The sequence below is a fragment of the Erinaceus europaeus genome, chromosome 23 (assembly GCF_950295315.1).
Source record: "Erinaceus europaeus chromosome 23, mEriEur2.1, whole genome shotgun sequence".
Classification (NCBI taxonomy): Eukaryota; Metazoa; Chordata; class Mammalia; order Eulipotyphla; family Erinaceidae; genus Erinaceus; species Erinaceus europaeus.
This window is the reverse complement of record NC_080184.1, coordinates 266,117-277,492: the sequence shown is the minus strand read 5'-3', so window position 1 is coordinate 277,492 and position 11,376 is coordinate 266,117. Positions and strand designations below refer to the sequence as shown.

At 59.7% G+C, this 11,376-nt stretch overlaps 1 protein-coding gene across 3 annotated transcripts; it reads right to left on the bottom strand.

The window, feature by feature from the left end:
• Positions 1-1,671: 1,671 nt before the first annotated feature.
• On the bottom strand, positions 1,672-11,145 carry MISP (mitotic spindle positioning). 3 transcript variants are annotated; one of them, XM_060181439.1, is made up of 5 exons: positions 11,121-11,145; positions 6,621-8,129; positions 2,977-3,104; positions 2,685-2,723; positions 1,672-2,302 (listed from the first exon to the last, which is right to left on the bottom strand). In XM_060181439.1, exons 2-5 carry the CDS (start codon positions 8,074-8,076, stop codon positions 2,117-2,119), a joined length of 1,809 nt encoding a protein of 602 aa, XP_060037422.1. In that variant the 5' UTR covers positions 8,077-8,129; positions 11,121-11,145; the 3' UTR covers positions 1,672-2,116. The 3 variants fall into 3 exon arrangements, with proteins under 3 accessions (XP_060037422.1, XP_060037423.1, XP_060037424.1); XM_060181440.1 differs by lacking the exon at positions 11,121-11,145 and having other exon boundaries at positions 1,672-2,206; positions 6,621-8,128; XM_060181441.1 differs by lacking the exons at positions 1,672-2,302; positions 2,685-2,723; positions 11,121-11,145 and having other exon boundaries at positions 3,023-3,161; positions 6,621-8,131.
• Positions 11,146-11,376: the final 231 nt, after the last annotated feature.

Genomic DNA, 11,376 nt, shown 5'->3' with positions numbered 1-11,376 from the left:
GTGCAAGGACCTGCTCAAGTATCTGGGTTCAAGTCTCCACTCCCACCTGCAGGGGGAAGCTTCACAAGCAGTGAGGCAGGTCTGCAGGTGTCTGTCTCTCTCCTTCTCTGTCCTATACACTAAAACGGGAAAAATGGCCGCCAGGAGCAGTGGGTTCATGGTGCCGTCACAAGCCCCAGAGATAACCTTGGGGACAACAAATATATAAATAAAATTTATATTTTGCCTCCAGGGTGCCAGCACTGCTCCTAAAGGCTATTTTTCCCCTTTCTTGCCCTTGTTGTTTATCATTGTTATTATTGTTGTTATTGGATAGGATAGAGAGAAATGGAGAGAGGAGGGAAGACAGAGAGGGGGAGAGAGAGACAGACACCTGCAGACCTGCTTCACCTCTTGTGAAGCGACTCCCCTGCAGGTGTGGAGCTGGGGGCTCGAACCGGGGTCCTTGCGCCGGTCCTTGTGCTTTGTGCCATGTGTGCTTAATCCACTGCACTACCACCTGGCCCTCTATAAATTATATATATATATTTTTTTTCTTTTTTTACCAGAGCACTGCTTAGCCCTGGCTTATGATGGTGTGGGTGCCTGAACCTGGGACTTTGGGGCCTGAGGCACGAGAGTCTGTTTGCATAACCATTGTGCTATCTACCCTCCGCCCAATATTTTTTCAATATTTATCTATTTATCCCCTTTTGTTGCCCTTGTTGTTTTAGTATAATTATTGTTGTTATTTCTGTCATTGTTGCTGGATAGGACAGAGAAAAATGGAGAGAGGAGGGGAAGACAGAGGGGGAGAGAAAGAGACATCTGCAGACCTGCTTTACCACCTGTGAAGCGACTCTGTTGCAGGTGGGAAGCCGGGGGCTCAAACCAGGATCCTTCCACCAGTCCTTGTGCTTCGTGCTATGTGCGCTTAACCCGACTCCCTATAAATTATATATGTGTGTGTGTGTGTGTGTGTGTGATTTTTTAAAGATTTTATTTACTTATGAGAAATACAGGAGGAGAGAGAAAGAACCAGACATCACTCTGGCACATGTGCTGCCGGGGAGCAAACTCAGGACCTCAAGCTTGAGAGTCCAAAGCTTTACCACTGCACCACCTCCCGGACCACTATAAATAATATTTTTAAAAATATTCCTGCTCAGCCCTGGCTGATGGTGCTGGGGATTGAACCCAGAGCCTCAGAGCCTCAGGCAGAAGAGTCTTTTGCAGAACTCGTGCTGTCTCCCCAGCCCTCATTTTTTCTCACTGCTCAGCTCTGGCTTCTGGTGGTGTGGGAGGTTGAACCTGGGACTGTGGACCCTCAAGCATGAGAGTCTGTTTGCATAAACACTATGCTATTTACCCCTGGCCCCTCAATTCTTTTTTTTTTTTTTTAACAAACATTTAATTTATTTTAATGAAAGATGCAGAGAGAGGAAAGAGAGACCTGCTCAGCTCTGGTTTACGGTGGGGCTGGGGATTAAACCTGGGGCCTTGGAGCCTCAGGCATGAAAGTCTTTTTGCATAACCATTATGCTGTCTCCCAGCCCCTCCCTCAATTCCTTTTAAGAAAGCTTTATTTAATGTGGATGAAATGGCCTCTCAGCTGTGAGGTCCCATGTTCCACCCCATGTATTCTGCTTCTCTCTCTAGCAAACACATGCAAAGTATTTTTTTTATCCTCTGTGAACATGATATTCTCAATTTTATTTATCAATTTTATCTTGACAGGACAGAGAGAGGAAAGACAGACAGACTCCTGCAGCCCTGTTCCACTGCTCTTGAAGCTTCCCACCCTGCAGAAGGAACCGGGGGCTTCAGCCTGGGTCCTCCTGCATCGTGACATGTGCGTGCTCAGCCGGGTCCCCCAAATAAATGTTTGAGAAGTAAGCGGATATAGAGAATCTTCCAGAGTCAAGAGGACAGAAGCCAGGGCCCAGAGTGGTGACTGGGGGGCAGGAGGAAGCAGGACTAGGGGGCGAGCACCCCCCAGGCCCCAGCAGCCAGGTTCTGGGGGGGAGGAATCTCTTGGCCATGAACACAGGGGAGCCGCTCTGCCCGCAGGGGGCAGTCCGGGGCCTGCGTCCTGGTCCTGTGGGGTGGGGGGCACCCTGTCCTGTCCCGTCTCAGCTCAGTCCTCATCCTCGCTGGCGTAGAGCCGGGCCTCCCAGCGCTGGGCCAGGGCATTCTTGTGGCGGGTCACCCGGGTGGCCTCCAGGACCTGAGGGTGGGGGTGGAGGCAGCCAGAGCCCCTGACGTCTGTGTCCACTGCCAGCTGACCCCCTCCTCTCCTGACGCTGTGCTCCTTGTGACAGAACTAGTGGGTTGGCGGGGAGTCGGGCGGTAGGTAGTGAAGCGGGCTAAGCGCACGTGGCGCAAAGCGTAGCATCCGGTGTGAGGATCCCGGTTCTGAGTCCCCGGCTCCCCACCTGCAGGGGAGTCGCTTCACAGGCGGTGAAGCAGGTCTGCAGGTGTCTGTCTTTCTCTCCCCCTCTCTGTGTTCCCCTCCTCTCTCCATTTCTCTCTGTCCTATCCAACCACAACGACATCAATAACAACAAGAATAATAACTACAACAATAAAACAACAAGGGCAACAAAAGGGAATAAATAAATAAAATAAATATTAAACAAGAAAAGAACTCGTGGGTCGGTGTGCGCACAGGACTCCCCACAACACACACAGACGGAGGCTCTCACCTGAGAGTTGACGTGGTCCGAGGGGCTGATGCCGGCATACTGGGTGGGGGGAACATAGCTGTCAGTGACCCCAAACCCCCACCACCTCTTCCAGGCAGAACTCTGGGCTTGGCTCTGGGCACAGTCTGCTGCTGAGCTGTTCTGTGTCCTGGGGACACTGAGGCGGGTGGGGTAGAGGGCCTTCCCCCCATCAGCCACCCCCTGCCCCTGGACTGGGCCAGGCCCAGCTTGCCCCCTGCTCCTTCCCTCAGCCACCCCCTGCCCCCGGACTGCCCAGGCCCAGCCTGCTCACCCCCTGCTCCTTCCTCCTCTGCACAGGGGCAGCTCCATCTGGGGCATCCTCTCTCCACGCCAGGGCCGAGAGCTGCCGGGTGGGGCTGCAGGCGGGAGACTCCGTCACCCAGTAGCTGCCCAATGTGCCTGCAGAGGAGGTAGGAGCCCATCACACCCGGCCAGGGACACAGGACAGACAGTCAGCTGGGAAGGGATGGGACAGACAGATGGGGGTGGAAGGGGAACCAGAACGGAGGCACGAGGCACCGGCCTCTCATTGCACTCACTCACTCACTCAGTCACCAGGGCCTCCACTACTCCCAGCAGTCTATGCCTGTGAGAAGGGTGAGGGACAGACAAGGAGAGGCAGCATGGCCCCTCTTGTGAGGCCTCCCGGGGCAGTGCTCCCAAGGGATGGCTGTGGCCTTGAACCTGGGCTCACCCAGAAATCTGGTAACCTGTGCTCAGCAGTCTCTCTCCCTCCCCTTCTTGTTAATTAAGAAATACTGGGAGCCGGGCGGTAGCACAGCGGGTTAAGCGCACGTGGCGCAAAGCGCAAGGACTGGCGTAAGGATCCTGGTTCGAGCCCCCGGTTCCCCATCTACAGGGGAGTCACTTCACAAGCGGTGAAGCAAGTTGCAGGTGTCTGTCTGTCTGTCTTTCTCTCCTCCTCTCTTGACTTCTCTCTGTCCCATCCAACAATGACAGTAATAAGAACAAGGGCAACAAAAAGGGAAAAAAATGGCCTCCAGGAGCAGTGGATTCATAGTGTAGGCGCTGAGCCCCAGCAGAGACCCTGGAGGCAAAATAAATAAATAAAAATAAAGACACACTTTCTCCTTCCAGAGCCCTGCTGAGCTCTGGCTGATGGTGGTTCTGGGGCCTGAACCCGGGACCCCAGAGCCTCAGGCAGGAGAGTCTTTTTATAAAACCCTTGTGCTGTCTCCCTAGCCCCATTATTATTATCGTCATTTATTTTTTTCCCCAGAGCCCTCTGAGCTCTGGCTGATGGTAGTGCTAGGGGCTGATCCCAGGACCCCAGAGCCTCATTTGCAGAACCCTGTGCTGTAGCCCTAGCCTTGAATCAATACAGTCTTAGGAAGGAAGGAAGGAAGGGAGGGAGCCTGGGAGGTGGTACAATGGATCAAGTGGTGACTGAAGCCCGCAGCCCTTCCCAAGTTCAGTCTCCAGCACCCACTGTGCTATAGGAATGTGTTCTCCTCTCCCTCTGTCTCTGTCAATATGAATAAATGTAAACGAGAAAGGAAGAATGGAAAAGGGGGCACGGAGATAGAAGGGTGTAGGGCCATACACTTCATGCACAGCTGAGCCTCGGAGCAAGAACAGAGCAAAAGCACACAGGTAGGGCAGGGCCGAGAGCAACATCAAAGAGGCTGTCTGAGCCCCGAGGCCCCAGCTTCAGTCCCTGGCACCACAGCTGGCCAGAGCCAAGCATGACAAACAGAAAGAAAGAGGCAAAGAGAGGAGAGAAGAGAGGCGGGGGGGGGGGGGGGGGGGGAGGGGAGGGAAGAAAGAACTTTAGGGGCTGTAGGCTGGAGAGGCAGCAGGGCAGTTCTGCAAAAGACTATCATGTGTGAGGCTCTGAGGCCCTGGGTTCAATCCCCAGCACCTTTATAAGACAGTGCTGAGCAGGGCTCTGGGCTGGCTCTCTCTCTTTCCTATATATCTATCCATCCATCCATCCATCCATCCAGCATCTATCTCTCTCATTAAGTAAATAGTACATTACTAAGAAAGAGACTCTCCTGCCTGAGGCTCTGAGGTCCCAGGTTCAATCCCTAGCACTACCATCAGGCAGAGCTCAGCAGGATTCTGGTCTCTCTCTCTCTATCTATCTCTATCTCTCCCTCTCTCTCCTCTCTCATTTCTCTGCTCCCACTCTTGTCTCCTTCTCCATCTCTCTCTTTTTTTAAAAAATATTTATTTTATTTATTTATTCCCTTTTGTTGCCCTTGTTGTTTTATTGTTGTAGTTATTATTGTTGTCGTTGTTGGATGGGACAGAGAGAAATGGAGAGAGGAGGGGAAGACAGAGAGGGGGGAGAGAAAGACAGACACCTGCAGACCTGCTTCACCGCCTGGGAAGCGACTCCCCTGCAGGTGGGGAGCCGGGGTTCCAGCCGGGTCCCTGCGCTCTGCGCCACCTGCGCTTAACCCGACTCCCTCTCCATCTCTCTCTTGTCTCTCTCATCCCAGTCTCCTGTTTTTCCTCTTTCTTTCTCCCTGTCCCTGCCTCACCTCACCTCTCCTTATCTTTTTTTTTTACTTGCGGAGTTATTGTGGGGACTCAGTGCATGTATTATGAATGCACTGCTCCTGGAGGCTGTTTTCTCCCTTTTGTTACCCTTGTTTTTATCGTTGTTGTTGGATAGGACAGAGACAAGTGCAGAGAGGGGGAGAGAAAGATAGACACCTACAGACCTCGACCCCTGCAGGTGGGGAGCCAGGGGCCTGAACGATGGTCATGGGTTAACCCACTGCGCTACCACCTAGCTCCCTTTTAAAACTTTTTATTGTCTTTATTTATTTATTTATTAGATTATTATTTTTTTTATTAGGAAGATAGGAGGAGAGGGAGAGAGAAAGAACCAGACATGTGCTGCCAGGGACTGATCTCAGGACCTCATGCTTGAGATCGAGAGTCCAGTGCGCTAGCCACTGTGCAACCTCCCAGACCACTCTATCTGGAGGACAGAGACAGCCATGAATGGAAAGAGGGTGTGGGTAGAGAGGAAGGAAGAGAGACAGAGAGACACCTGCCGCCCTCCTTCACCAGTCGTGAAACGTCCCCCCTGCAGGAGGGGGGCCAGGGGCTTGAACCCAGGACCTTGTGCACTGGAACATATTCACTCAGCCAGGTGCATCGCCGTCCGTCCGGCCCCTCTCTCTCTCTCTCTCTCTCTCTCTCTCTCATCTTTCTCTTGCCTTCCCTCTCTCCCATCTCTCTCCCGGGTCTCCTGACTCCCCCTCCCCTCCCCTCCCCTCCCCTCCTCTCCTCCCTCCCCTCACCTCCCCTCCTCCCTCCATTCTCTCTGTAAAGCAGACCTCCCCCTCCCCTCCCCTCCCCTCCTCCCTCCCCTCCCCCCTCCATTCTCTCTCTGTAAAGCAGACCTCCCCTCCCCTCCCCTCCTCCCTCCCCTCCTCTCCTCCCTCCATTCTCTCTCTGTAAAGCAGACCTCCCCTCCCCTCCCCTCCTCCCTCCCCTCCATTCTCTCTCTGTAAAGCAGACCTCCCCTCCCCTCCCCCCTCCATTCTCTCTCTGTAAAGCAGACCTCCCCTCCCCTCCCCTCCCCTCCCCTCCCCTCCTCTCCTCCCTCCATTCTCTCTCTGTAAAGCAGACCTCCCCTCCCCTCCCCTCCCCTCCTCTCCCCCCTCCATTCTCTCTCTGTAAAGCAGACCTCCCCTCCCCTCCCCTCCCCTCCCCTCCCCTCCCCTCCTCTCCTCCCTCCATTCTCTCTCTGTAAAGCAGACCTCCCCTCCCCTCCCCTCCCCTCCTCTCCTCCCTCCATTCTCTCTCTGTAAAGCAGACCTCCCCTCCCCTCCTCCCTCCCCTCCTCTCCTCCCTCCATTCTCTCTCTGTAAAGCAGACAAGCCCGCCCAGGGGCTCGGGCGAGTGTGCAGGGAGGACGGGCCGCCCGCTCACCGGAGGCGCGGGAGGAGCAGCGGGAGGAGTCGCCGTCGTCGCCGCCGTCGCCGTCGCCGTCGTCGTCGGGGAAGAGCTCGGGGAAGAGCGCGCTGCGCCTCTCGGCCGCCACCTGGCGCTCCCGGCGCAGCACCTGCTCGACCTCGCGCTGCAGCAGGTCGGAGGAGCGTGTGCGCGGCAGCCGCCAGGCCGGGGGCTCGGCGGGCTCGGCGGGCTCGGGGGGCTCGGGGGGCTGGGCGGCGCCCTCCCGCACCCCGAAGCGCAGGGGCCGCAGCAGGAAGAGCGCGCGGCGCAGCAGGCCGCCCGGTGGGCTGTCCCGCGGGGGCTCCCAGCGCAGTCCGGGGGGCTTGGCGGAGGCGGCGGGCTCCGAGCGAGGCCGGGGGGGCTTGGCGGGCGCGGGTCCCGGGGGCTCCCAGCGCAGTCCGGGGGGCTTGGCGGAGGCGGCGGGCTCCGAGCGAGGCCGGGGGGGCTTGGCGGGCGCGGGTCCCGGGGGCTCCCAGCGCAGTCCGGGGGACTTGGCGGAGGCGGCGGGCTCCGAGCGAGGCCGGGGGGGCTTGGCGGGTGGCTCCGAGCGCGGCTCGGGGGCCTCCGCGGGCCCAGGGGCGGCCGGCCGGGGCGGGGTGCGGGGCTCGGGCCCCAGGAGGGCGTCGGAGCTGAGCGCCCGGCGCAGCCCATTCCCGCGCGGCCCGTCGGGGGAGGCGGCCCCGGCCCCGCGCCGCCGCCCCCGCGCCAGGTCCCGCTGCACGCACAGCGACGGGCGGGCGCGGCGCGGGGGTGCGGGCAGCCCGGGCCCGGCCAGCAGCGGCCTAGCGGGGATGCGCACCAGCTCCTGCCCGCGCGCCGCCCGCGCCAAACCCCGCTGGGCCCGCAGCGCCGCCTCCCGCTCCTGCGCCCGGCGGATCTCGCGCTCGATGGGCGTCTCCCCGGGGCGCTCGGGCTCTGGCCCCCACGCCGGCTCCGCCGCCTCCCGCTCGCCGGCCGGGCTCGGGTCGCCCTCCGTCTCGGGGGTCTCGGAGGGCCCGCGGGCCGGGGCAGGCGCCACCCTGGCCGGGGGGCTCCGCGGAAATCGCGGGCTCGCCTGCTCCAGGCTGAGGAATTGCCGCCGGGCCGCCAGGAAGTCGATCTGCTCCGTGTCCACCGCCTGGTCCGCGGGCGCGGCGGCGGGCAGCGGCCGGCTGGGGGCGCCGGGGTCTGCGGCCACCGTGTCGCTCCTTCTCACCGCCTGGCCCTGGATGAGCGCCCGGCGCTCCTGCTCCAGGCCCGGGGCCCCGCGGAGGGCCCACAGGGCCGCCCCCTGCTGCCCTGCCTCAGGGGCCGCCGCCCCGCTCCAAGCGTCGGCCTCGGGCCCCACGCCCACCAGCTCGAATCTGTAGGAGGCATCCCCCGCCAGGGCCAACCCGCTGAGCCGGGGCGGGTAGGACAGGCTGAGGATGGGGTAGCGCGTCACCCGGTCCATGTTCGGGGGTGTCTGCACGCTGCAGGTTCCGGGGTGCAGAAGGTCTGGGCCGGCTGGGAGGAGAACACAGACAACCCCGTCAGAGCGCTGGGGTAGGCCCCACCTGTCTCGCCCAGGCCTGGGACAGGGGCCCCGCTACCCTCCTGTCACCGGCTGCCTTGTTTGATTTTTTTGTTTTCTTTTTAACTTTTGACCACATCTCGGGATCGAACCCAGGACCTCCCGGCTGCAGGGCCTGTGCTCTACTGCTCGCCGGCGCTCCATCTCCTGGCCTCTGCCATTGGCTCTGCTCTGGGCAAGGTGCCCGGTCTCTCCAATCAGAACATTCCTCCCTCTTGACTGGGAAAGGAGCCCAGTTTCTCCAATCAGAACACTCCATCCCCTGACTGCTGTGATTGGTTCGGCTCTGGGAAAGGCGCCCAGTGCCCCCAATCAGAGCGTTTCATAACTAGTCTTGCTGATTGGCTCCGGACTGGGAAAAAGAGTCCAGCCTCTCCAATCAGAGCACTCCATCTCTTGCGGTGATTGGCTCAGGGATGAGCTTGTGACTCAGCTCGGCCAATGAGATGAAATCCTCAGATTTTACAATTCCTGCAAATCTGGACCCTTTTTCCTGGGCTTGTCGGGCTGGGGAGGAGGCGGCAGGAGCAGCTGGGACCTTCTTCTAGGGAGCTGCTGAGGGACAGGCTCCCCTGCAGGGCGGACACTGACAGCGCTTCCCCCTGCGCCCTGCACGCTGCTCCCTGCACCGAGCCTGCAAGAGGGGCCAGGACCACCTGACTGCTGAGACCATCACATGCCCAGGAATGCAGATGTGCGCACCTGGGGACGGTGGCTGGACTCAGTCTCCTCAGGGTCCCACTTTAGCAGCACCCATCTCTCTCTCTCTCCCCTAAAACGTGCATTTTCCTCTCTTCTCTATCCCTGCTCGTCTCCCTGAAACATGTCTATCTCCCGTGTGATTCTTCTTTTATTTATTTTTTTTATTTTCCCTTTCGTTGCCCTTGTTTTATTGTTGTAGTTATTGATGTCGTCGTTGTTGGATAGGACAGAGAGAAATGGAGAGAGGAGGGGAAGACAGACAGGGGGAGAGAAAGACAGACACCTGCAGACCTGCTTCACCGCCTGGGAAGCGACGTCCCTGCAGGCGGGGAGCCGGGGGCTCGAACCGGGATCCTCACGCCGGTCCTTGGGCTTCGCACCACGTGTGCTTAACCCGCTGCGCTACCGCCCGACTCCCCTTCTTTCAATTTAAAAATATATATATTTTTTAATTTACCAGGGCACTGCTCAGCTCTGGCTTTATGGTAGTCTGGGGGATTGAACCTGGGACTTTGGAGCCTCAAGCATAAAAGTCTCTCTGCATAACCATTATGCTATCTCCCCCATGTAGATGTCAGTCTAGAACCCGACTGGTGGAACTTAGAAGAGCACTTCGTAACCTTTGCCCTGTTCCCTCTAGCTGCCCCCGCCCAACATCTCTGTGCCCCCTCATGCAACAGGTCACCACCACCCCAGCACAGTGCCTTCACATTGAGTTCCTGGATCGAGCCCTTCCTGAGCTCCACGCCTCCCAAGACCTAGTGGATAGCTCGCCCCTGGTGCGCCTGACCCCTGCAGGACCTGCTCGCTTCATCCCGGACACTGTGCGGCCCCTGTGCTCTCTCTGACCTCTCCTCTGCACCCATCGCCCTATCCCACACGAGCCCAGCCCACCTGGACCGTGTCCCACTGCACCTGCCCGGTGACACCCTGACCCACTGCTCCCGGCGTCCCGGCCCATCCCAAGCGTCCGTTCCTGTAACGCTGGCACCAAGGCCCCTGCCACAAGTCTCTCCAAGACCCAGGCTCTGTGGCCTCTGCGCCCCTGAGCTCCGCAGGTGCCTCACACCACACATGCTCCTCCTGCTGCCCAGCCCTCTGTGCTTCCAGGACAATCATTTCTGCCTCTGCAGCCCCCAGGGCCCCTCCTCCAGGGAGCCAGCCCCAAGGTCACCTTCTGGGGGTGACCTCCCCAGCACCCACTCTGCTCCCACCTGGTGGGCCCAGCTCCCTGGAGTCTGGGTGTCCACTCAGAGCCGCCCTTTCCACCCGCACTCACCCTCATACCTGGGAGCAGGTGCGGCTGTGCGCAGGTGTATTTGTCACCTGAGCCTCAGACAAGGGTGAGGACCTGCTGGCTGCCTACAGGGTGACTCAGAGGCCGGCAGGGTGGGGTCCCTGCAGAGTGACTGCAGGGCCAGCTCTCCGCTCAGGGTTGCAGACCCACCTGGGGATGCCCGCAACTGTCATGCTGGTGCCACCCGCAGGGCAGGGGGGGGGGCCCTGAAGGTCTGCAGTGACAGTCCCAAAGCCTGGGGGGCTCACAGGGAGAAGCAGACCCAGAGAGCTAAGGAGGGCACTCACCTGGACTGAGCCCCGGAAGCTGCAACCCTGGCTGAGGCCACCTCCTCCAGGAAGCCGCCCTGGGTGGCTCCCCAGCCCCACCCCATGTCCTTATATCACAGTGAAACTTGGTTTATAGCCCCTGGGGCCACACACCTATTTCCTTGTCACCTCTCCAGACACCCCCCCAACCATTGGGGCAAAGGCCCTGTGGGGGGGCCAGCAAAGTGAACCCCTTTGAGAAGCGACCTGCACTATACACACTCACAGAGCACCCATGGCATCCTGCGTGCGGCCCTGGGCCCTGGGGTGCCACCTGCTTTGCCCGCCCCAGCACGGGCCCTCCAGCACAGCTCTACCCCCTCCCAGTTCTGCCTACCCCCACTGATTCGTAGCTCCCCAGCAGGGTCCTCAGATCCTAGGTCCTCTGCCTCGGGGTTAAAATCAGGCCCCTCTCAGGGAAGGCTGGGCTCCCCACATCCCAGCGGAAAGGAGGCTCTGCTCCCCTAGTTGGGGGACACCCTAAGCCTCACAGCCAGCCTGGGGGTGTGGAGATGGGGCTGAGTCCCCTCACAGTGGAGAAGGACCGGCTGCCGCCTCCCAGAGCAGACCCCTGGCACGAGCCCCCTCAGCCCAGCCCGCCCCTCGCCCGGCCTCACCTGTGGCTCCGTCCTCTCTGAGCTGTGGCCCTGGGCCAAGGCTGAGGCTCTGGCACCGCCCTGCCTGCTAGTTGCCAGGGGGACCCCCCCCCCGCAGGTGCTGGGCCCCACCTGGGCATGGGCAACAAAGTCCAGGAGGCGTGGAAACGGGACACCTGGAGCTGCAGGGCGCGGCCTCCTGGGAACTTGGCCCGCCCACTGGGGGTCGCCTCCAAACCTCCCGCAGGGCAGGCCTGACAACCACTCCCCGGAGCCC

What these genes read in the sequence shown, in the direction of transcription:
- MISP (XM_060181439.1), bottom strand. Translation starts at nt 8,076, where the DNA reads ATGGACCGGGTGACGCGCTACCCCATCCTCAGCCTGTCCTACCCGCCC. An exon ending in CTGCTCCTCCCGCGCCTCCG is followed by an intron (nt 3,105 to 6,620) that starts GTGAGCGGGCGG and finishes CCTCCTCTGCAG; the next exon opens with GCACATTGGGCAGCTACTGG. An exon ending in CGGACCACGTCAACTCTCAG is followed by an intron (nt 2,303 to 2,684) that starts GTGAGAGCCTCC and finishes CCAACCCACTAG; the next exon opens with TTCTGTCACAAGGAGCACAG.